Source organism: Nicotiana attenuata, chromosome 8 (genome assembly GCF_001879085.1).
Source record: "Nicotiana attenuata strain UT chromosome 8, NIATTr2, whole genome shotgun sequence".
Lineage (NCBI taxonomy): Eukaryota > Viridiplantae > Streptophyta > Magnoliopsida > Solanales > Solanaceae > Nicotiana > Nicotiana attenuata.
In genome coordinates, this window is record NC_031996.1 from 13773817 (window position 1) to 13800173 (window position 26357).

The window sequence follows — 26357 nt, forward strand, 5'->3', positions numbered from 1 at the left end:
AAATTAATCATTTTTGGAAAAGTTTAAAGTTTTGAAGTTGACGTGGCCTAAAAGTTCATACCATAAATTATTTGACTCAAGCAAGTAAGAAGAAGCTGAATTTATTCATATCAATGGCAATTACATTGAGTTTGAAAAGGCCCTCAGTAAGGTAACATTTTCCTATATACATTTCATTCTTACTAACTACAACCTTGTTGGAAACAAAAACACACTTAAAGCCATTCTTGACTAGAGGTGATGTCGAGACTAAATTCTTCCGCATTTCAGGAACATGAAGGACATCATTTAGAGTCACAATCTTGCAGAAGTCATCTTCAAAGCTATATTGCTCGTTCCTTCAATTTTTGCAGTAGTGGAATTTGCCATAAAAGCTGTCTTGTTGGGTCTAGCGGGAGCATAAGAAGTAAACAACTCCTTGTTAACACAAACATGATGAGTTGCCCCCGAATCAATTCACCATTCTCTAGGATTTCCGACTAGGTTGCATTCCAAAAGCATGACACATAAATTGTCTATTTCATCATTCTTATCGATCATGTTTGCTTGACTTTTCTTCTTGTCCTTCTTTGGTGCACGACATTCACCAGTCTTGTGTCCAACCTTTCCACAGTTGTGGCAATTACCTTTGAACTTCTTCTTGCTCGGGTAATTCTTTGGTCCAGACGGTTTCTTTCTCTTTTTACTCGTTGAAGCTTCCTCAACAATTTTTGCACCCTTTATTGTTGAATTTTCACGAGATTTTTTTCTGCAGCCTTGTTGTCCTCTTCAATCCTTAGGCGAACAATAAGGTCTTCCAATGTCATCTCCTTGCGCTTATGTTTCAAGTAGTTTTTAAAGTCCTTCCACATCGGAGGCAACTTTTCAATAAATGCCGCAGCTTGAAATGTTTCATTTATGACCATACCTACAATCATAAATTTAGGATTAATAATATAATCTATATCTTTAATAAAAATATTGATTCGATTTATACCTTCGGCAAGGAGGTCATGAACGATGACTTGTAATTCTTGAACTTGAGTTATGACAGACTTACTATCAACCATTTTAAAGTCCAAGAACTTTGCGGTAACAAATTTCTTTAGTCCAGCATCTTCCGTCTTGTACTTCTTTTCAAGAGCGTTCCACAACTCTTTCGAAGTCTCCATGACACTACAAACGTTGTACAAGTCATCTTCCAAACAACTCAATATATAATTTTTGCACAAGAAGTCAGAATGCTTCCATGCCTCCGTGACCACAAATCGCTCATTAGCCGGAGTCTCTTCTCCCAAGACCGGAACGTCCTCGTTTATAAAGGGTTGCAGGCTGAGTGTGGTCAGATAGAAGAACATTTTTGCTGCTAGCGTTTGAAGTCCATGCCGGAAAATTTTCCGGGCATTTATGCCGGTGCCATCGTCGGTGCAGGCGTTGTGCGACTTGAAGACGCTGTAGCCATTGCAGCAGTAGTCATTCCAACATAACCATTTTGTTGTCCCGTACTTGTTGTTATTTTTCTGTAAAAGAAATTGACACACTAAATCAGTATCTCGGTGAGGTTTTTATATCTTCAAACCGAATAGAAACAATCGAGTTTTTATATCTTGGATTGAGTAGAAAGTCACAAAGACTTTAATCTCAAATTGGAGTAGAAAATCCAAATATTTTAATCGCCAAAACGAGAGTAAAAAATCAGTACGATTTTAGTCTTCCAAACCAGAAAGTAAGATAAAAACAGAATTTAAATTCCTTAAGCTTGTTAATACACTGTATTCAAAACCCGAAAACTAGAAAATCATTAGTTTAAGAAAATAAAACAGAAAAAATTCCGAGCCCATAATTTCGTTGTGTGTCCTTAAAAAATTTAATCCCCTCACAGTTGTCCAAGGTTACAGATTAATTCCTCCCAGGATAGAACGGAATAACTATTTTGTGATAGTGGCACTTCAAACCACAGAACTCTGGCGAACTCAAATGGCAGAGCAAATCACACAAAAATGCTTACGTTTTGCTTTTGGAAAGCCAATGCAGAATGCAAAAGATTGTGGGGAGAGATTTCAGATTTTTCGGTGGTTGAAAATAAGGCTAAGTCTCTCTATTTATAGCCAAAGAAGTTGAGTCCCAACATGTGCATATGTGCCTGTTCGTTAATAAGGTGTCTATTCAGCAGAAATTATTTAAGTTTCTGTTGAACGGAATGTTTGGTTGCGAACTCGACCATTGGAAAATGATTCCGCAATATTTTTTCCGCAAAAAGATATTAGAAAAGAAAATATTAAATAATGGAAAAGGAAAATAAATTTGGTCCAAAAATTATCAATCAATCGACCGAAGCCGAAGCCAAAGTCGAGCGGAGCGAGCGATGACGACGACGGTGCGAGGCACCACTTCTTCTTAACTCTTTAAGACCTAGAAGATGTGCTTCTCTATATAAGCACAAAGATTTTCTTTCCGTCTTCCAATGAGGGACAAATTGCATTAGTAAAGTGAACTAATTCAAAATTTCATTTCCCTCCATTTCTTTTCCCTATATATATATATATATATATATATATATATATATATATTCTGTATGTTATATACAAAAATTATACAAGTTTTATACACTTTTTCGGCTACCAGATGTAAATGGTTTCTGGCGCGGGCTAAAAGTAATAATACCCCAAACATTTATCCCTATTTTAAAATATTGAAAAAGTACAATCCTTGGAAAATTACTCTTTTTGCTCAACGTCAGAGTGAGTCCAATGTTTGCTCATATTATTTTCATGTTGCTCAGAAATCATTATATTATAGTCTAACGTTGCAATAATTTACAAAAATTTTAGACCGTCATTTAATATTTTCTCATCAAACTTTTATTTTATTTATAAAAAAGTAGATTATGGTCTAAGAGATAGTACATATTAATACATAATTTTTTATTTTTTACTAAATAGCTGATACAAAAAGGACAACCAGCAAACATTTACCTACGTCTCTTCGGAAAAGTGAGCTCAAAGATCGACATTGTAAAAGGCCCAAATCTGGGTCCACATTAGACTTTTTCTGTTTTGTTGCCAAAAAAAACAACATTTAGAGGTTTCATACACGAGACTCTGGTCAACTTTATGAACATAGACGGTAAAACGTCACGATTCAGACATTTTATTGGCCCTACATTCGAGGAAACTAATACTTACCGCGAACCGCTGAGAACTGACTTCCAAAAAAGTAGTTGCACAAACTACGTCGTTATTTTCCCACTTTTCTTTTACCTTGGCCTCCTAGTATAAAAAAACACAAATCCTTTCTTTTCTTTTCTATTCTTTTACCATATTGTCTTCTTGTTTACACTCAAAAACCATTTTCCCAACACATGCATTCATCTGGGCATCTTTCTTGATTTGTTACATTTTTTATCCCTCATTTTCTTGTTAATTAACCAAACAGAGGATAGCAAAATTGCAACACATTGAACCTAGACGTGGGAATTCTTTTTGATGCCCAGAAGTTACAAGGACCATTGAGTGTGCGAGCAAAAAGGCACGGTTGTTACTTAATCTGAGTGTCTGTCTCTCTCTATATATATATATATATATATGTCCTTTTCTTGATATCTTTTTAGGAGTATCTTTAATCGTTTCAAGTATGTTTTTTTATTATTACCACTTTTTACGCTTTTCTTTAGTTCAATTTCTTGTATGTTTAGTTTAGTTTAATAGGTATTTGGCTCTGCATGTGGAGTGTGACCTAAGTGGGGGATCTCATCTTCTATTAATTTCAATGGTATACAAGAACGGCGTATGGAATGAAAAGGGGAGTGCTATATGCTAAATGGAAAAGAAAATGTCTAGTGAATATCATGATTTATATTAATTTCATACAATTAATTTAGTTTTAAGATTATATTTTATTAGTTTCCCATTTCTAGTTTAAGGGTGAAAACAAAAAAAAAACAAAAAAAAGGAGAACATAGTAGTCAGTAGCGATGGACCCATTGTACTGAGATTTGCCCCTTTTTCTCATTTTTATTCTTAATAATCGGGGAAGAGAAATGTCTTGAGATTTATCAAATTAAAGAGGTTCTGTGAGTTTCTGAAGAAAGGGGTTGGGAATGGGGAGGAGAGGAGAGGAGATGAAAAAGGGGAGTATTATAAGCTAAGAAATTTATCATGCTTAACTTGTAGTAACAAGCAGAACTGTTTTTGTACTTTGTTCTTTTCTTTATGTGCTTTCCTGCTTATACATTAGTTTATGAAAAAAAATCAGCTAAGTTTCTCAGTCAAAAAACGACAGTTCGTTGCACTAAGCTCCCATATGCAAGGACTGCATTGACTCTATTGTATTTCCAGATACCTAGACAGAAAAGAGAATATAGTTTGAAAGATTTAACTATTATTTTTACATTTTGGATGTCAACCTTGTCTTTGAGAACCTATCATATTAAATGTGCTTTCTGGAAATACTAACATTAAAAAAGATTCAAATTCTCACTGTAAATAAACCAATGGTTTTGGACATCCATTTTCTGTTAGATAAAATAGAAAAGGTTTGCTTTTAGTTTCCAACACCTGTATGTACTAAGCAAAATGATCAAGATTCATGCTTAGTTGCATATAGCAGTAACCCTTTCTTCAAGATAATAAAGCTCGATGCTCGAATTTTTTGACAATTTATATTAAGTGAAAGCAAGAACTTTCCAAGTTACTCCAAAGTTCAAGAGGGTATCTATGTTTTTCAATACCAATACATCTCGCCTTCATTTCCTGCATGTGTGCAATTTGAAATGGTATGTAGTGTACTGTCATTGATCCTTCTGTATGGCCTTGATTCTTTCTCTTATTAGTTACTATCAAGTTGTAGTGAATGTAGCACTGAGTAATGCTAAGATTGAAGTATATGTTTAGTACCAAGTAGAAGCTAGTTAATTTGAGCAAAAGCCCTTATGAGGTGCCAACTGCATTTTGTTGATTTGGCTTGTATTGGAATTTAGTATTTCTCTTACTGGTGTGATAGAAATTATGTTACCTCTGCCTTACAGGTGAATTAGCCAATTATAATCTAAGATGGGTCGATCTAGCGTTGAGGCAATAGAAACAAAAGAAATGGACTACCAAAGTTTGCCATCCCCTCAACACCAACAAGCACCATATATGCACAAGGTTGGAGTCCCACCGAAACAAAACCTATTCGATGAATTTAAGACCACTGTAAAGGAAACATTGTTTGCTGATGATCCTCTACGCTCCTTTAAGGATCAGTCAAGGTCTCGTAAGTTTGTCCTTGGTTGGCAGGCTGTATTTCCCATACTAGATTGGGGTAGAAGCTATAATGTTTCTAAGTTTAGAGGTGATCTTATTGCTGGTCTGACTATTGCAAGTCTCTGCATTCCTCAGGTATATTTAGAGCATGCACATAGGACTTGTGTAAATCAATTGAACAAGTCTTGATTTTTATGTTTCATGAGTCTGACCATATTGCAACTGGTTTAACAGGACATTGGATATTCAAAGCTCGCAAATTTAGCTCCTCAGTATGGGCTATGTAAGTGTACATTTGCTTTATTAGTTATCCATTTAGTAAAGTATAAAGAACCCTATTTCATGCATGTTTTTTCTTAAATTTGCCAGACTCCAGCTTTGTTCCACCTTTGATTTATGCCTTCATGGGTAGCTCGAGAGATATAGCGATAGGACCTGTTGCTGTTGTATCACTATTGCTAGGGTCTCTGCTTAGCAATGAAATTGATCCAACTACAAATCCTAATGAATATCGGAGGCTTGCATTTACAGCTACCTTTTTCGCTGGCATTACCCAAGCTACTCTTGGAATCTTAAGGTATACAAGAATTGCCAAGATTAAGAGCTTGTAGCTGTACACTTGTAGTTTTGATTTTCTTCATCTCATTCGATGCAAGAATTTATTGCTTTCTTTTCCCTTTCTGACTTGTCAACGGACAGCTAGCTTTAACTACTACTTTGCTTCCTTTTCAGATTGGGATTTTTAATCGACTTCTTATCTCATGCTGCTGTTGTCGGTTTCATGGGTGGTGCGGCCATTACAATTGCCCTCCAGCAACTTAAAGGTTTTCTGGGCATCAAGAAGTTTACTAAGGAAACTGATATCATTTCGGTGATGAAATCAGTATGGCGTTCGGCTCACCATGGAGTGAGTTATCTTGTCCTTCTAGGCATCCTTCTTAAGAGGTTTTATCTGCATAAACGACTAATAGCACCTTTTTTTTTCTTTCAAAAAACTTGCAGTGGAACTTGCCGACAATCCTCATTGGAGCAACCTTTTTAATTTTCCTTTTGTTCGCTAAGTACGCTGTAAGAGTTCTAACATTTGTCTATTACTTAAGTTGAAGTGCTTTGATAGCTTTTGTTGATTCCTAAATGGTTTTGAAAATCAGGGAAAGAAGAACAAAAAGCTGTTTTGGATACCTGCAATTGCTCCTCTGATCTCTGTCATTCTTTCCACCTTCTTTGTCTACATAACCCATGCCGAAAAAGAGGGAGTCGAGATTGTAAGTGCTTACTTTAGGTGCTTCTTTGGTATCATTAACTCTTTTTCCTGATAAGTTTCTGGTATCATTTAACTTGAACTTAATGAAAACATTTTCATTCATTTCTGTAATGACCTTACCAGGTGAGACACATTGAGAAAGGAATCAATCCTCCTTCTGTCAGCGAAATCTATTTCACTGGTGATTATCTCCTAAAAGGGCTAAAGATTGGTATAGTAGCTGGAATGATTGCATTGACGGTAAGCAAGTTAGTTAATCAAAGTTGAAACAGGAGCTTTTATGTTCTTCCACTCAATTGTCGTACTTCTACCTTCTCGTTCATAGGAAGCTGTTGCAATTGGAAGAACATTTGCTTCAATGAAGGACTACCAGTTAGATGGAAACAAAGAAATGGTGGCACTTGGAGCGATGAATGTTGTTGGCTCAATGACATCATGCTATGTGACAACAGGTAGACAAAGATGAATAAAGTACTATTAAAACATATTTAACGATCCGATACCTAGGCTTCAAATAAATGCAGCCTAAGGAATCAGTTTTTGATTGATCTGTTATTGCCTTTCATCATATATACTCTGATACATCGTTATCTTATATTTTAGTGTTAATGCAAAGAAATACTACAAGCATTTGAATTCATTTCTCTGGGCATTCTTTAACTACTTGATCAATTCACTTTTGTAGGTTCCTTCTCTCGTTCAGCAGTAAATTACATGGCTGGTTGCCAAACTGCAGTTTCCAACATTATCATGTCTGTTGTTGTGTTCTTGACGTTGTTGTTCATAACCCCACTTTTTGAGTACACTCCAAATGCAATCCTTGCTGCCATCATTATCTCTGCTGTCATTGGATTAATAGACTATGAAGCAGCAATTTTGATTTGGAGGATTGACAAATTTGATTTTGTTGCTTGCATGGGAGCATTTTTTGGTGTGGTTTTCGCCTCTGTTGAGATAGGTCTTTTAATTGCGGTAAGTATTGTGCTTAACAATTTCATAGGAATAGCCACGACAGTTCAATGATTGGATCTCATTGTTGTGATTATTAAATAGGTCTCCATATCATTTGCTAAGATTCTCCTCCAAGTCACAAGGCCACGAACAGCTATTCTTGGCAAGATCCCTAGGACAAATGTATATAGGAACATTCAACAATATCCCGAGGCAACACAAGTTCCCGGTGTACTAATTGTGAGAGTTGATTCTGCTATCTACTTTTCAAATTCTAACTACACGAGAGAGAGGTAAGCCATTATTTCTTCGATCTTTAATTGGAGTAGATAGATAAAAGAGTGTGTAATTCATGAGAATGAACTTGTTTTCCAGGATATTGAGATGGCTAATGGATGAGGACGAGCAACTAGAATCCGCTGGCTTTCCTAAAATTAGGTTCTTGATTGTTGACATGTCACGTAAGTTGAGAAAGATTACCTTTTTCTTTAAAAACGTCAAGCCATATGCTACCACACTTCTTGGATTAATGACACTTATATCTCATGTTTTTCCACTAACTCTTTGCAGCTGTGACTGACATTGACACCAGTGGCATCCATGCCTTTGAAGAGTTGCACAGAAGCCTACAGAAGAGAGAAGTTCAGGTAAACCCTAATAAATCTGATAATCATATACCCAAACATAGTATCTGAACTATAAATAAAACCATAGGTCTCTTGATATCTTACCCTTTGTCTGTTTGTGCGCGCACCGACAGCTTGTTCTCTCAAACCCTGGAAGACAAGTGATCGACAAGCTGCACGCATCAAATTTCGTGAGCCAAATTGGCGAGGACAAGATCTTTCTCACTGTTGCAGATGCCGTGCTAACATGTTCCTCGAAGTTCCCTGACGTAGTAGTCTAAAGTGGAAAATAGCATACAACCATGGAAACTCACTCGCCCCTATGCTGGGACTGGGAGAAAGAAAAATCAGCAAGAGAGAACCAACTTGCATATAGCAATGTGTAGTGAATCAAAAAGGGACGTTGGATCCTAATTATCAGTGATTGGTGGGACCTTGAGAAAGTGATGGCATTCTAATCCAGAAGCAGAAAATGGTTCATATATAAGCCAATTGTGATAATGCTCTTGTTGAGTTGTTAAAGTTGTCTGTATGTTAGCTACAGTTTAGATTGTATAGATAGTTCAAAACTTTCTTCTCAATGAGGGCTTGCTAAAACCAATGTTGGAATTACCAGGAATGCATATCATCCCATTATATACCATTCATCAACAATAACCAAGAGGTTAAAGTTTGAAATAATGACTCAATTAACTATGGCTCAATCCAAATTTAATTGGAGTCAGCTTTATGAATCGTTTGCGATGTTTCCATTCTATTCTAGTGTTTTTCATTCCAATAGGAAATGATTTGTCTTTTATCACAAATTAAAGTTTCTCTAAAGTTAGAGGTTCTCTACATCTAGTACATATATTTAGACATACTAGTCCTAAAGTACATCTTAATGAGTATAATTTTTTTTTAAAGACATACACTAATATTAATTTTTTTTTGAATATTAAAATAAAAGTTAAAAAGATATATATTCTGAAAGATGCAACCTAATTAGTAACTCAATAAAAGAAGAAAACTTGCTCTTAGTGAATATATTCAAGTTAAGATTTATTCTAATTTTACAATATAAGTTATTATGCTTTCTTTTCCATATCAGCCAAAAAAAACTCTCGAAAATTTAAAGGTTTTTCTGAATTTTTCCTTAGGGAGTTGTATATTCTTGAGTTTACTGTAGAAGATACAAACATGAACCAATTGGCAGAAGACATAATTTTTTCCTCATGAGCAAAATGCAAAATTTTCGAGGAAATTGAGTTAAACATGAAGAATTCATACCTCAACGGCTCAACGTTGTGATTGGCAAAATTTTCATAATTAAATTCAATTTGACATATTATGATATATGTGCAAACAAATCAAGAGCGGTGGTGACAAATAATCTTTATTATCTTCTGTTCTCCCCAATTTTCAAAATAACTTTGCCACATCCTACAAGAGGAGGAAAAAAGCAAACTCCAAATTAGTGACTTGGAAATTTTGTCTCACCATCATTCCTTAGGGGGCCATCTGAAATTCAAAACATACATGATGGTAACTAAAAGAATGAACCAATATCAATTTTAAAAAAAAAAATATCAAACAAAGCACAACGAATTAAATTACACAAAACATGTTGTGGACAAAACAAGAAAATACTTTAAGCAATAAATTGACATTAACGATAAATAGGTTTCACGTAAGCGAAAAGAAGAACGTAGATGCCAATATTTTTTGAAGTACCATATTTGAGGTCCACCACCTGTTTATATATTTAAGATGAAGACTCTAGAATCACTTGGATGCTATTATTTCAGTATCTTCTTGGTATTCTTTTGAATCTTGGCATTGAAAAATCAGCGCTCAGTTAAAATTCTTTTCTATTTTCAGTACATTTCTTACCAATATAGCCTACCTATTTTTGTTAAATTACTGGACAAAAAAGTGAAAGGCACTAAGTAGCAAAAAGTTAGAATTAATAGTTAGTATGTGAGTTATTAATTAAAGGTATAAGCGAAGACTAACCCAAGTGATATTTTACTTGGTTAATGAATCGAAGCTAAATAGGCCTTGATGCAATAAATGGCAAGTAAATAAGTACGATATAAACTTAAATTTCAAATACAGATATTTTAAAATATTAGGGTTTCTTACACAATTTAAATAAGGAAAAATTAAATAAGCAAAATTTTAGTTGATTTTAAAGTTCTAAAAAATAAAAAGCAATATAATGACTATTTTGTCAAGTGTGTACTTTAGTTTTAAAGGGTAAAAAAACGAACGACCTAACCATGCTAAAAGAGCTCTCGACAAATATGGACCTAATGTAAATAGCAACTAAACGTATAAGATGTGCTATCGTCTACAAGAAAGAACATATTGTTACCATTTCGCTTATTCTTACAAATATTGGACCTAACATTAATGGCAAACTACACGTATATTCATATGTGCTATCATCTACCAGAACCTTATTTTCTTACCATTGTGCTTATTTTTTAATAAATCCATGTAAAATAACTTATTCCGTGTGAGTTTAGGTTTAACTCGTTTCTTATTTATTTTCATTAAGATATATTGTAATACCTACGAATTGATGTGTATGGAGTATTCGTATACATGTAAAATCATCTTAGACAACTTTATCTCATTTTAAACTCTATATGTGCTACTTAAGTTCTTCATCGGATGTGATCATTAGTAATCTCATCCAATCGTTTATGATAGCACACAAATTTTAACATACGTATTTATTATTTTTCTGAGATTCATCTTGTGAATATGTTGAACCTTGGAGGCACAAGACTTGCTCTTATAAGACATTTCAGGTCTTACAAATTTCATACAAGCAAAAAGTAGGGGGAAGGAAGAGCTTTGAGGAATTTTTATAGTCATAGTATTTTAACGTTTGTAGGTACTGTTTGACCAAAAAGTATGAAACCTTTTGAAAACTAATTAAACAAAAAAATAATGGATAAGTCCTGACGTGAAAGTGCCTTCAAACCTATTTCATTCAATGGGTATTAAATGATGCAGGTAGCTAGGAGTAAGTGAAAGAACAATGATAAACAATAACTATATTAAATGGCAATAAATATAAATAGAGGGGAAGATTCACCTAATATTGAAGAGGGTGAAGGAGTATTTTCCCTGACTATGTTGAATGACATAAGTGTTATAGAATATTGCACACTTTCTTGGATTTGATGGAAATGACAATAGAATAATTCATAAAAAGGTTGAATCTCTACTAAAAGTGGTTCCTTGTATTTTTCTTGAGTGCTTATCTTACAATTGTGTTCTTATCTCCCAAACGAATCCCCCCACCCTTTCTTTCTATTACTCTATATATCCATGGAGAACATTCCTAAAGAACCCTAAAAGTACAACAGAGAGACTATCCAAGGGAACATTCCTTTTGAAAGTTCCAAGATTATACCAACCGTTGCTTCCGTTCCTGCTACTCGACTTCGGCCTAGATGCGCCACGTGATGATTTGTTCTCGTTAATCACTATTCGACCTCGACCAAGCCCCCTACGCCGAGTTGTAATCGTCGTGATAATCGCCTCTTCATACAAAATTTCCTAGGTCGAATTTTAGCCCATACAGTTAGTCCCTCTGCTTATCGAGGTCGTCTTTTGGTCGGCCTTGATGAGCGGACTTCATCAGCCGCGATATTAAGAAATTTGGACGGGGAGGTCGAGTAGTGGTAGTCGTAGCCGAGATGGGGATGTGGCGTTTTGAGGGCCGCGCTTAATAATAATGGTTCAAAATGACGTCACAGCCTCACGCGTCATAATTACGTATCTTCCTGATGCGCTGCATCGTTTCTTATGAACCTTTTGCTTCGATCTCAGTGCGTGTGGCGGTTAATTTTCTCGATTAATGCACCGGTATTCTTTATAAATAAAGGGAGAAACCTTTTCGATCGAAACTTTACACTTTAGAGTTTCCTAAGCCTGCCTATCTGCCTTGTTCTTTCCGAGTTCCCATTTTCTGCAACTTTCTTTGCCGCCGTCGTTATCTCTTCTTCACTTCTAATGCCTTTGATCCTATATAGTTATACAAATGGCTAGTGCATCTTCGAACTCCGAGGAGATTCTCAGCCCGCCTCCGATATCAGTGTCCATGCCTGTTCGTGATAAAGGGGAGGCCATTGTTGCAGAAGATGATAGCTTTCCCACAGTAGAGGAGGTTGCCCTTCATAGTGACAAGGCCAGGTTGGACTTCTCGAAGTCTCCTGCTGACGAGCCTGTGCCTGAGAAATCTGAAATGGGAGAGGCACATCTTTCCGAGCTTAGGGCCAAGTACAACATCCCTGCTCACATTGACCTGGTCCCGGTCGGAAACGATATGGTCCATATTCATCGTTCTGGGTACTGCGCATTTTACGCGTACCCATTACGAGTGGGCTATTCTCTTCCTCTTTCCCCGTTAGCGGAGGAATTCTGCCGCTACTACAACATCTGTCCAACCCAGCTCTCTCCCTATATTTAAAAACTTTTCATTATGTTGATAAAATACGCGGAGCTGGCCTACCGCGGAATCTCTATCCACCATTTGCTACAACTTTCTCTTCGAGATTTCACCGGGGCACGATGATACACCTTCGCCATCGTGGGGCCAAGGGACTGGTGGTGAAAATGGATGATAAGACTAATCGTAGGTTTTGGGTCGACTTTTTCTTCGTCAAAACCAAGCACGTGGTGGCGAACCTTGCTGGGTTCCCCGAGGAGTGGAACTTCACCCGTAAGTACTTTTGTTGATTGGTTGTTTGTTGTTTTCCTTTGGTTACCTAATTGTTCTTTTATGGTGCAGCCGAGAAGGAGCCTCCTACGTTGGTTGCCGATATACGCAACTGGTTGGCTCAGGTTTTGCCTCACACAGGGGGGATCCGTGAGTGATCGTTATTCAACAAGAAGTTTGGGTGCCGGCTTCTTCGACCGGTGAGTCCAGTTCTGATCTTCGGTCACCTCGACCTCAATATCATCTTTCTTTTTCACTCACGCGGTTTTCCTTGATTTTAGGTCAAAGGGCTCCGAAGAAGGTGAAGGCTCCCATGCCCGCTTTCCGTTAGTCGAGTACCGCGAACAGGTCTCTGACCGCTGTGACTACAGGCGAGTCTACACGGACCGCTGCTTCTTCTAAAGCCCCGGCTCTATGTAGGCCTGACCATCGGGCGACTGCCCCATCAACGGTAACTACGGTTTTTCTTTACTGTATTTGGTGGATGAATCATCGTCGAGCGATGAGGCGGTTCCGTTAAAAAGGCGGCGAATAGAGGTTGGCGGCGAGGTAGCAAGGGGCGAAGGGCCAATAGGTGGTGAGCCTGAGCCGGCCGTGCCCGTACCTGAAATCGGCGTGACTTTGGACACCCAGATTTCGGTTCCTGATGCTGTGATTGCCCCTTTACCAGAGGTTGCCACGGTCGTGTGGAGGAATGATCCGTACATCCGAGCCGGTCGACATTCCTTCCTATGCCGAGGAGAGGGAAAGAGGTGTGATCGTAGATGATTCTGAATCCGGTTCTGACGTCGACCCCGAGGAGGAGAAGATGTTCGATGAGGGGTTTACTCGGTTGAGGAACGGATGGATCTTCTCGTTCAATAGTCATCCCTTTGGATTACAACTTGTTGACCAACACAGAGTGCGTGGTCCCCTCTTTGGTCTCCCTTTGCTCTGGCACCGAGAACAGGACTCTAAAGTCGTTCAAGGATGCCGACCTATCGTTAAGCGTATCTAGAATGTCTTTGCGGGTGAGTTGATATCTTTGTTTTTGTTCTTGTACCTTGTGCTTTTCTCCTTTTTATTCTTACTAACTCTTCTCTTCTCTTTGTTTTTTTGGTTCTTTTCCTCTTCAGACTCTTATCTTGGAGTTCGAGAGTGCTCGCCGAGAGGAGAAGCGGAAGGTGGATTTTCGTTAAATAATTGTAAAGTATCGCCAATTCCGTGATAAGTACCGTAAGATGCGCGCTCGGCTCAGTGCGGGAGGTAACCTTCAGTTCCTTAGGGAGGAGTTGAGGCAGAATGACGATGAGATCGTGAGAGTCATCAACAAATGCAGCGAGCTTGAGGGGGCGCTCAGGATTAAGGAGGACGAGATCGAAGTGAATAAGAGGGCTGTGGCTGAGTGCGTCGACCTCCAAGCTCAAGTGATGTCTCTGCGGCTGAGCTTGATCAGAGATAATGGCTTGAGTGATGAGTTGGTCGAGAGAATGGCGGAGTTGGAGAGGATCGAGGGAGCTAGGGTTGTGGCGTTGGCAAAGGTGGCAGAATTGGAGGACACTATTCGTGTCCTTAGATCTGAATGGGCAAGCGATGCTGAGACAGCCGAACTCAGGGAGGTGAGGTCTAACGAATGGATTGGTGGTCTCAAGAAAGATGTTTCGAACCTAAAGGAGCAGGTCACCGTCCTTGAGGCCGAGAAGGCGAGGTTGTTGGCCCAACCATCCTCCTCTCATACTTCTACTTCCCCTGACATTCCACGGCACTTATATGAGATGTGGATCCATGCTGAGGCTAAGATGGACATTTATAGGAATTTGATGATGGCGGGGAAGGTTCCTGAGGCCGATTTTGAAGATGCTCGGGCCGAGGCACGTACAGCCAGGATTACTTGTGGCTATGATCCAGCTACCCCTGGGGTCGGAGACGGCAAGGAAGAGGAAAAATTGGACGATCTGAGCAGGATGCCTGGTACGAGGATGAATACCCCCAAGGTGATGGCGGAGACGATGCTGCTAAGCCGAGTGGGGGAGACGGTGGCGAAGAAGCTGGGGACAATGTGTACTACTTTGTGCTTAGTTTTTGTTCTCTTTTATCGTGTGGGCGTCTTTCTAGCCCTTTGTAAGATACTTTTGGAATGAAATGATCGCAACACTTTGTTGTATGTTACTGGGTCTTTTATTTTTCTTCAAGTAGTTGCTTTAGAAAAGTTGCGTTAGTATGTGTTATCTCGAACATGGCCGAGTATGTCTTTGCTTGAATTTAGGTAAGTCTCATGTCGTCGTGGTTGACTCAAATGAAGTTAACTTGTAAGTCGAACTAAAGTCGGGTCGAGTATGAGTTTGATTAGAACGAGATTGAATGTCACTTTAACTAATTCGAACAAGGTCGAACGCGAGTTAATTCGTGCGAGGTCGAAAGTCGCTTCAATTAGTTCGAAAAGGTCGAATGTGAGTTAATTCTAGCAAGGTGGAATGTTACATCAATTAATTCGAACAAGGTCAGGTGCGAATCGATTCGAGCGAGGTCGAATGTTGACTCAGTTAATTCGAACAAGGTCGAATGTGAGTCGATTCGAGCGAGGTCGAATGTTGACTCTTAGTTAATTCGAACAAGGTCGAATGTGAGCCGATTCGAGCGAGGTCGAATGTTGACTCTTAGTTAATTCAAACAAGGTCAAATGTGAGTCAATTTGAGCGAGGTCAAATGTTGACTCAGTTAATTCGAACAAGGTCGAATGTGAGCACATTGACTGGTGTGGAGTTAAAACTTGGCGGAGGCATGCGAACATCATGTGTTTGTATGTTTTGTTTACATATATACATTGGAGAAGTTTACACATTTTCCGGGCTGGTATTCCAGTCCCATTCTATCTAGTCCCTTTATTGTTCGAACTGGAGAGGTACTCGAGGGGTCAAGCAATAAACTTGCTAACTAGTAATCTCGCCTGCTCGTGCTTTAACTTCGAAATGTCCTCCTCGTCGCCTCGTTAAAAACCTCCCCGAGAAAACCCAATTGGGACAAAACTCAGGTGAGGGAAAAAGAGTACGGCTCGAAGAACACCTTTTTTTAGAAATTGAAGTACTTGAGGTGGGCGATGTTCCAGTTGTTGGGTAGTAGCTTTCTGTCATGACCCGGAATTCCCACCATCGGGACCATGATGGCGCCTAACATCACACTCGCTAGGAAAGCCAACGTTAAAGTTTTATTAACCATTTTCCTTTAAGATTCATTGATTAGAAATTAATAAGGTAAAACAAATAGAAATGAATGCGGAAGTAAGTAAATAACCTTTTGTCTATATACTATTACCACTACAATTGCTATTACTACCCAGAATCCGGTGTCACAATCCACGAACACACTATGATTTTATACAAACATCAGTCTGAAAGAAATTACAACTGTTTTGAAAATAAAGAAAACAATACTATAGAGATGTAGAAGGGGACGCCAGGGCCTGCGGACGCCAAAAGGACTACCTTGGGTCTCCAAACTGTGTAACCTGAAGCCAACCTCTCAATCTTCCACTACCTGCTCCGAAATCTGCACAAAAGTGCAGAGTGCAGAATCAGTACAACCGACGCCATGTACTGGTAAGTGCCGAGCCTAACCTCGATGAGGTAGTGACGAGGCTACGGCGGGGCAATTACAATATAACATGCATACAATGTATAATAAAAGAATAAAGAAGAACGGAACAGAATAAAATAGTAACTTGCAAGGAATGAATACAGAACTCAAGTATCTTATCAGTATCCAGCTATAACTAATCCTTAAGTGAAATAAAAAACTACAGAATAACTTATACAGTAGAAGAATGATACATAAACACATAAACTGATGCGGCGCGCATCCCGATCCCACCATATAATCAATACCAATATGAATATTCACCCTTATTACTCCATATCAATCCACCCTTTTTCCTCCTGTCGCGGCGCAACCCGATCCCACCGTATAATAGCAATTCACCCTTATTCCTCCTGTATATATCACCCTTTTTCCTCCTGTTGCGGCGCAACCCGATCCCACCGTATAATAGCAATTCACCCTTATTCCTCCTGTATATATCACCCTTATTCCTCCTGTTGCGGCGTGCAACCCGATCCCACCATATCAGTACCAATTACACAGTAAGAATAGAAATTTCATAATTTAACTCAAAATTCTCCACAATGTTTACCATAAAACCAATCCAAAATATACCATAAAACACCAATAAACCAGCTTAAGCCAATAATATGAGACAATGAAACTACGGGATATCTAATACCTTTAACACTGAAAAATAATATCTGACAAATAACAATTAAACATGGAAATACCAGTAAAGCATTTAACAATTAAGGCAGGGAAGACAATATGATAAGAACGGGAAGAAACAGGTAAAACAGATAAATTGGCGGTGCATAGGTACTCGTCACCTCACCTATACGCCACTCACATGGATTTTCACATATCAATTAAGTCAAGGATCCCTAATTCCTCTAGTCAAAGTTAGACACAACACTTACCTCGATCCACAGGCCACTCACTGCTCAATTACCGTTTTTCCTCTAGATTCTACCTTCAAATCACTCGTATCTAGCCATAATTAACTTAATAATTTCAAATATTGCTAAAGAAATCAATTTCAATACATAAATTTAGGTTTCCCAACATTTTCCCCAAAAAGTAAAAAATCGACCCCTAGCCCGCTTGATCAAAACTCGAGGTTCTGAACAAAACCCACCCATTCACCCCTGATCCCGAATATGTAATTAGTTCAGGAATCTGACCGCAAATCGAGGTCCAAATTCCCAATTTGCAAAAACCCCCAATTCTTCAAAAAATCTTTAATTCTACCAAGAAACAACAAGATTTAGAACTAGGAATCTAATGGGTGATGATGAAAATTGAAGGAAATGAGTTAAAGAGTACAAACCTATGATTTGGTGTTGAATTCTCTCTTCAAAAATTGCCCTAGGCCGAGTTCTAGTGAGAAAGATATGAAATGTTGAAGAAGTCCCGTTTTTGGGTCTGTTTTAAAATCACTGGACAGGCCTTCTTTATGTTCGCGAAGGGCCTGTCGCGATCGCGATACACAGCGGCCCAAGTCCTACGCGTTCATGAAGGCTTATTCCCTCCAGCCTACGCTTTCGCGGGCCAAGTGTCGCGTTCGTGAAGAGTATCGGTCACTGCCCCTCCCCCAGGTCCCATTTCTTCGCGTTCGCGATAGACAGGTTGCGTTCGTGAAGGGTAATGCCCTCGTTGCTCTGCGTTCGCGACCATTCCTTCGCGTTTGCGAAGAAGAAATTCCCCCTGCCTGCATTTTACCTTTCGCGTTCGCGAGGGTACCTTAGCGAACACGATGAAGGGCATACCAGAACAGCTGCTGCAGCAAAAATATCAGATTTTCTAAGTCTAAAACATCCCGTAGCCTATCCAAAACACACCCGAGCCTTCGGGGCTCCATACCAAACATGCACACAAGTCTAAAAATATCATACGAACTTGCTCGTGCTATCAAATCACCAAAATAACACCTACAACTACGAATTTTGCACCAAATCACATGAAATTCTTAGGAACACTTTGAAATTTCTATTCTCACAACCGGACGTTCGAATCACGTCAAATCAGTTCCGTTTCTCACCAAATTTCACAGATGAGGTATAAAAATTATTTCGGACCTGTACCGGACTCCGGAACCAAAATACGGACCCGATACCAACAATATTAAACATTAACCAAATTCTTAAAACCATTTAATTTCCAGTCTTTAACTTTTTATCAAAAATACATTTCTTGAGCTAGGGACCTCGGAATTTGATTCCGGGGATACGCCCAGGTCCCATATTTCTATATGGACCCTCTGGGACGGTCAAAATACGAGTTCGGATCTGTTTATTCAAAAGGTTGATCGAAGTCACCTAAATCACTTTTAAAGGCAAAAATTATTATTTTTATCAATTTTCAACATAAAAACTTTCCGAAAACGCGCCCGGACTGTGCATGCAAATCGAGGAGGAATAAAATAAGGTTTTGAAGGCCTCGGTACACAGAATCAAGTTATAAAACATAAGATGATCCTTTTGGGTCATTACACTTTCCCTCCATTGTTTCTAGTTGGAACGACCCTTTGCCAGTTGCTGCTGTAATTTTGTGTGGTCCGTCCCAATTAGTCCTTAGTTTTCCTTCTCGTTGTAACACCCCGTAAATTTGAATCTGTTGTGGATGCGTTAAATGAGTATTAACGTGATGATAATCAATTGGTTATGATAATTAGCGTACCAGGCATATCATAAGTGATTTTGGGTCCAAGGAGAGACCTAAGTCTAAGCCAAGTTGGAAAATTACATGATAGACTAAAATTCCAAATGAGTACGCACAAGACCACACTTTGGACGGGCATTTCTACAGATATATAAGGCTTTAGGTGATTCACAACCTTTCAAATGAAAGGTCTTTGAATCTAGTTTCTAACGCTTCAAACCGTTCGTCATTTGGACTTTCCTACAAGAAGTTATGACCAAATTACCAAAAGCTGGCGGAGGGTTGCGCGGATGCGAAGCATCCGAGGCCGCGTCCGAAAAGAGGGGCTGGTAGTGAAGTGCTGCCATAGCATCCAATCTCCTGAGCAGAGGACTGCTCGGATGCGAAGCGTCCACACCCGCGTCCGAAATTTGGGCCTATAAACACAATTTCGGGGTCCATCTTCCCCCATTTCTTTTGGACGACTTTTAGGGTTTTCCTCCACTCTCTCAAGACCTCCAACCCCTCCCATCTTCAAGGTAAGCAATCTCCATTATCTTGGTGTGGAATTCCATAATTTCTACACTAATATTGATGAAATCTACACATAAAATACTTAGATCTTCAAGAGATTTCTTCAAGAACTCAAAGGAGGATTTTGCAAGTTTTCTTGCAAAAAAGGTAATCCTGCACTCTTAGACTTACATGTATGAATTTATTAAGGTAATATGAGTATGAATAAGTATTGGAACTCTTGGAGTGGTGATTGGAAGCCATAAGTTCCCCATTTAAATACATAACTATTGTAGAGATTGAAAGCTGATTAATTGATGGAATTTTGTTGGTTGGGTGAAGATGGATGGTCATATATGTGATGTTGGAAGTTATAAATTGGTTAACCATGATGGTGGGATAAATTGTTGATGAATGGTGGTAGTTGGATGAACTAACTATATGGTGATGAGATGTATAGATTTATGCCTACAAGGTGTTTGATAATATGCCTAAATGGCTTAAGTTATGGAATTTGTTACTAATATTGGTTCCATTGGATATTGCTATTGTAGATTGAAGGTTCTTAGTATTGTGGATCATTGTAGTAGCACTAAGGGGCAAAATTGAGGTATGTGAGGCTAACTTTCTTTACGTTTGGGAATGTCTATGATTCTCCCTACGTCCTATTCATTATGACTATTACTAGTTTCCTCAGAAAGTAATTATGTCTTAGTTCCATGAATATTCGTAACTTCTATTCTCTAGCTTCATAACTCATTCATGACTTTCATTCTAAACATTGTGAAATCAGTGAATAACCAATATAGACTTGGGTTTGATGCTCATGAGTCTTAGTCTAGATTACTCAGCATGTGATAAACAGTTGAAGTTTCAGTTTTCATAATCAGTTCATGAATACATGTCTTAGTCCAGTTCTATTTAGCATTCGAGTATCGTGTAACCCAATATGATTCAGTATTTCAGTATCATGTATTTCAGTATGATTCTCAGTTCCTAAATGTTGAACACCTGTATTTGGGCGTGAGGTCGTAGTTTATATGCTTTATGCATGTTTGGGCTTGAGGCTGTAGTTTATGCTTTATGCATTTTTGGGCCCGAGGCCGTAGTTATGTATACGTACACTTGGGCCTGAGGCCGTAGCTTGTGCACATATATATTGGGCCCGAGGCCGTAGCTTATTCAGATAAACAGGTTGTTCATCATTCAGAAGAGGGAGTATTCATATCCTTACTTCCTTTGTTCAATTCAATTATTAGTTATCATTTTAGTTATCAGTTATCATTTCAGTTACCAATCATCAGTTCAGTTATCAGTTATCATTTCAGTTTCAGTTTCAATAGTTATCATTTTAGTTATCAATTATCAATTTTCAGTTATCAGCTTAGCTTCAGTTTCAACATTATTAATTCTTTCTTTCAGTTGCTTTATATACCAATGCAATTCAAATGTACTGACGTCCCTTTTGCCCGGGGCCTGTATCTCACGATGCAGGTAACGATTTACAGGTTAACGATTCAGAACGCTAGGATTCTCGTATCAGCTATTTGGTGATCCCTAGTTCGTTCGGGGCATTATCATTATCTTACAGTCTTCAGTATTTTCAGACATTTAGTGTTTTCAGTACTTCATTAGAGGCTTCATAGACTAGAGTATCAATTAGACAGAGTCACAAGCTTTTTGTGTTACGCGATGTTGGCTACAGACATGACTCATACTTGTATTAGTGTTTCCACACTTTGATTTTTATCATTCAGACTTTCAGTATATCAGCATGTGTTAGTTTATCTTCCGCATTTAGTATGTTATGATATCACATGTTGATTCAGCCAGCCAGTTGGTTCGCTCGGTCACATGTAGTCAGGCACCGAGTGTCGTGTTACGTCTAGGCCCAGGTTCGGGGCGTGACAAAGCTTGATATCAGAGCACTAGGTTCAAGAGTCCTAGGGAGTCTATGAAGCAGTGTCCAGTGGAGTTTCCTTTATATGTGTGTGCCGGCCACTCATATAAATGGTTAACTACCAAGACATCCAGGATTGTCTCATTTCATTCTACTCTAGATCGTGCCATGAAGCTTAGAGCAATAGTTAGCCTTCTCTTCCTATCAAATTCCAAACGTATTGGATGCCCAAGCGATGCGCAGGAGAAACCTAAGGTCCTAGGGAGGATAATTTCCCATTGGGGTATAATTATGGAGTACGGGTTGGTAAATATGAGACTTGAGAGGATGGTAAAAGTGGGATGCAATGGATAGTAGTACAGATTAGAGCATAACCTTATAAGAAAGTACAAAAGCAGTTATCATATCTTATGGTTATCGATTTACCTCAGTTACAAGTTATACAGTCTTTCAGTTAGCAATTTATGGTTATTCAGCATACCAGTTATTTGTTATTCAGTTATCGGATCTCCAATTTTTAGTGTATTTTCTCCTGACTTGTGAGTATACGGTGATGCCTACGGGTGCTAAAAGAAAACGTAAGTAACAGTGATTATAGAGAAATCGCACATGTTTTAGGTCCGGATTAAGACCCAAGACTCGCCGGATTGTGTAGGAAGTGATTTATTAGATGATGGTATCTCTGAATTACATGTTTGTGTATGGTAGTGTATCCGTATGTGTTTTACCTCACAGAACAATTTCATTTTTTAATTCATAGAAATTGAGCTACAATTTGGATGATGATAATTTAGATGTCAGACCCTACAGTGTAGCAGGTTAAGAATTTGACCGCAACTGGCATAGAATTGGTCATTATAGTTTTGGACAGAAAAGAGACTACGGGCAAAATTCCTAGCAGTCAGAAATGTTAAATATTACCAAAGATGTATTTTTCATACGACTCATGCATATGACTAAGAAGACATGATGTATGAAATGAGAATCAACAACAGCCAATATTGAATTTCAGGGAATGATTTTAAGTTGTCCAGATTTATTCATACTAGAACTAGAAAGTACCACCTTAGTAAGTTACTATAAGAAGTAGGTATTATTGTGAGATAAAGGATATGACAGTTCCCCTTAGGCATGTGACTAAGTGTTTACCCCAAACGTTTATAGTTTGATATGATTTTGAAGTGTATATAAATTAGATATTCTAATTTTGTTTAATACAAACGAAATTTCCCGAAGTGTGATCCATGTACATAGTACAAAAGAAAGATAGTGTGCGACCGTAGAATAGGGTTGGATGGTGAGGGAAGTTAGGAATAACCTTATGCTTCACTTTAGTTATTCCAAGCAGAGCAAGAAAACATGATGCTAGCAGATGGTTAGTAATAAAATAGTAAATAAATTTTGAGTAAATATAGTAAATTAGCAATTTCAGCAGAGCTAGTAGAGGTAAGATTTGATTCACTTAGCCAAGTTAACTCTAGTGAGTGGATGACAGTTTGAAATGTCGAACATGTGTTAGAACCCAAAGAGTTTAAGTTAAACCAGAAGGACAGTGACAATGGAAAAACAATCAGCTAGCAGTAAGAGATCAACTACAAAGGAATAGCCTTTAAGAATTATCGAGAAGAGGTTTACCCAAGATTGACAGTGTAAGCAGAGTTAAATCATCAAGATTGTGTATGATAGTTGTGAATATATTAGCTTTCCCTTATGTAAGTAATTTAGTTTTTCCTAGTAAGGAAGATTTCTTAGGAGTAAGTTGAACGATGAGTCGTCATTGTCATTAAGTGCAAAAAAAAATTGCAGAAGATAAGAAAAGTTGTTCAGATCTCAACAAAAGAGAATGATCCGCAAGTAAAAGATCCTAACCTTTGTTTTAAGGGAGAGATGTGAAAATCATCAGTAAGTCCAGTTAGAGATTTGAAACCCACAGAGTTAGCATGGGGCAGAAAAACTATAAAATCATGCCCAGTTATGTATCACGAGGGTAGTGCCATTGCACGAGACTCTAATATTGCGAGTAGTGGTCAGTGACTTAGCTCACAACAATACTATAAGTATTTTTAGGAAGTGCTTAAGAAGATAATCAAGTGTGGGAAGTATAGCTCATGAATGAGGTAGACAAGAGAACTATGTTGAAAGAAGTTCACTGCTTAGCCAAGGTAGGAGTTCGACTTTCGAACACCAAAGATAGTGGAGTTGTTGTCTAGAACAGGACCTGTTCCTCCTTAGTAGCCGAAGTGAAGGAGAAACGGTTTGATGATCCTTACTTGTTATAGCTGAAATAGGGGATTCACATGCATAAGATGATGGCTTTTGAACAAGGGGGAGATGATGGTACTTTGAGGTACCAGGATAGATTGTGTGTTCCAACCATAGATGGACTTAGCGAGGGAGGAAGATGTTATAAGCCCATAATTCCAGGTATTCTATCCACATAGGTTTCCCAAAGATGTATCATGATCTTAAGGAGATTTAGTGGTGGAACGACATGAAAAGAGAGTTGCAAACTTTGTGGACAAGTGTCTGAATTATCAGCAAGTGAAAGTCGAGCAGCAGAAAACCAAGTGTTTATCTCAGAACACACGCATACTTTAGTGGAGATGGTAATTATGGACCTTATAATAGAATTGTCTCGCTCATTTTGAAAGCATGACTTTTATGGGCGAAGGTGTAGATCGCCAATTAGTTGGTTCGAAGTTGGCGAAGCGGAGTTGCTGGGACCAGATTTGGTCAATCAGTCTATGGAGAAAGTCAAGTTGATTCAAGAGCATTTGTTGACAGCTCAGAGTTGCCAAAAGTCCTATTCGAACATGCAACATAGAGACCTAGAGTTTCAAGTTGATGATTGGGTGTTTCTGAAAGTTTTGCCTATGAAAGGTGTTATAAGATTTGGGAAGAAAGGAAAGCTCAATCCTAGATACATTGGGCCATATAGGATCCTCTGAAGGATCGGGCAAGTAGCTTGTCACACCTCCTTTTACCTACACCCGAAAGGGCATAAAGGAGTTTTTCCACTTAAAGGACAATCGGAACGGGATTTATTATTAAGATTTCAGAGTCGCCACTTGGGAGATTAAGGGTGTCCCAAGTCACCAGTTGAATCCCGACCCGAGGAAATTATGACTCTGTTATCAGTCCGCGAACCAGAAATCCAGGTAAGGAATTCTGTTAACCCGGGAGAAGGTGTCAGGCATTCCCGGGTTCCGTGGTTCTAGCACGGTCGCTTAATTGTCATATTTGATTTTATCTGATTCCAAAACATGTTCTAACTTAGGTGCCCTTTATTAGTAAACTGCCTTTATTGTTATTTCAATAAGAATTGCAACGTCGTGAAAATGTATCTCGAACCACATCACACCAGTGCACCCGTGGTTGTCAACACATTTCGACTCCGTTGGGATTTGGATTTGGGTCACATAAATGTGCACCCGAGTTTAGGAAAGTAGTATTATTATAAACACGCCTAAAGCGACTAACGTGTTATTATCTTTGGGAAAGGCCGTGAAATTCGCTAAACGGCCTATCCCGAAGTCTAAGTATTTTTAACATAAGCATTTATCGAGGGCCCCGCCATTTGTTTGTTTTGTTTAGCAAGGCTCATCTCGTTTTAGTTTAAAGGCCAATCTAAAGAAGAACTATGATTTGCTATTAAGCACCGTCTCTAAATCCTAGTTAATTGGTTAGCAAGCCCATTATTATTTGAAAGTATTCCAAAAGAAGCTCAAGCCCCCACTCCCAGTTTAAATAGGTGAGGTGGGATTTTTGAATGTTGGACTTCACTTAAACAAGGACCTGGGCTAGGTCTGCGCGTGCCCTCAGTCCAGTGGAATTGAATGGCTTAAGGCGGGCCTGTGTATTTACAAAGCAGTATTGGTGCGACAGGGCCAGCTTAGGCCCAAGTTTGTGAAGCAAATAAACTAAGTTCAACAAACATTTGACAAATCAAGTTCTCGCCCAGCATTTTTAAATTACAGTATGATAACACACGAATAATATGTACACGTTTAGACATGAGTTACAACTATCATATTTTCAGATCAATACATAAACACTCGCCCTGCTCTGAATTACAATTTTATTGGACTCAATTGTTGACATTAAGGAAGAAGAAGCGACCTAAACTAAGCAGGTAGAACTCCAACAGTGCTTTTAATTTTTCTGATTTACAACTAGCTGGCCACCTACCTAACGCTATTGAACTAGGACTACTGAATTTAAAGCTAATTCGAGCTAATATGATTAGATGTAAAACTCAGCTATCGTTCGAAGGAATCAAATTATTTTAACAGTCCTTCTCAGTCCAAAACAGTCCAGTTATACAAAGCTGGCATAGATTTACATAATATCAATGAATGAAACGTGCGCAAGTCATGAGCAAGGCTAAATCAGAACTAGGCTTTGATTCTTCATACAAATTTACTTCTGCACATTTTCAGCTTACAGTCAATCAAGGACGCAATTGTGTACCTGGATGTCGAAATACAGTAAGAAGAAGAAGAGTATCAGCAGCAGCAACAAGCAAAGATCAAATAACAGCCCAGAAAAATGAGATCAACGATCCATGAGGAGTCACAGCAAAATAAAAATCAGGAAATCAGTTGTAGATGACATGAAGAGACCACAGATACTTGAAATTGAGCCCCAAAAACTCCAGAAAACCAATCAACACAGATAACCCTCAACAAACAGAAGCAAACCACCAAACTTGACTAAACCACAAATCTGACTTGAAAACACCAAAACACTTCTGGAATTGTTAATAGACTAACTGAAAAGTGAAATCAGCATAAAACTCCTAATGGAACAGTGATATTTTTTTTTGGATTTTTCTCTTAGATTCTCTATTGTTTTTGGGTTTTTGAAGGTTTGGATTTCAGAACTGGATCTGAAATTAGAGAGATATCTTTTGGGGAAATTTTTGAGGCTCCCAAAACTTGCTGCA

The 26357-nt window shown here is 38.5% G+C and overlaps 1 protein-coding gene across 2 annotated transcripts; it reads left to right on the forward strand.

Annotated features, from left to right (window-relative positions):
- On the forward strand, positions 3254 to 8821 carry LOC109230951 (sulfate transporter 1.3-like). Of its 2 annotated transcripts, none has more exons than XM_019396450.1 (14): positions 3254 to 3512; positions 5006 to 5360; positions 5460 to 5508; positions 5595 to 5802; positions 5958 to 6132; positions 6228 to 6293; positions 6377 to 6490; positions 6613 to 6729; positions 6815 to 6941; positions 7175 to 7461; positions 7543 to 7733; positions 7816 to 7901; positions 8011 to 8087; positions 8201 to 8821. In XM_019396450.1, exons 2-14 carry the CDS (start codon positions 5031 to 5033, stop codon positions 8345 to 8347), a joined length of 1974 nt encoding a protein of 657 aa, XP_019251995.1. In that variant the 5' UTR covers positions 3254 to 3512; positions 5006 to 5030; the 3' UTR covers positions 8348 to 8821. The 2 variants fall into 2 exon arrangements, with proteins under 2 accessions (XP_019251995.1, XP_019251996.1); XM_019396451.1 differs by lacking the exon at positions 3254 to 3512 and adding an exon at positions 3905 to 4753.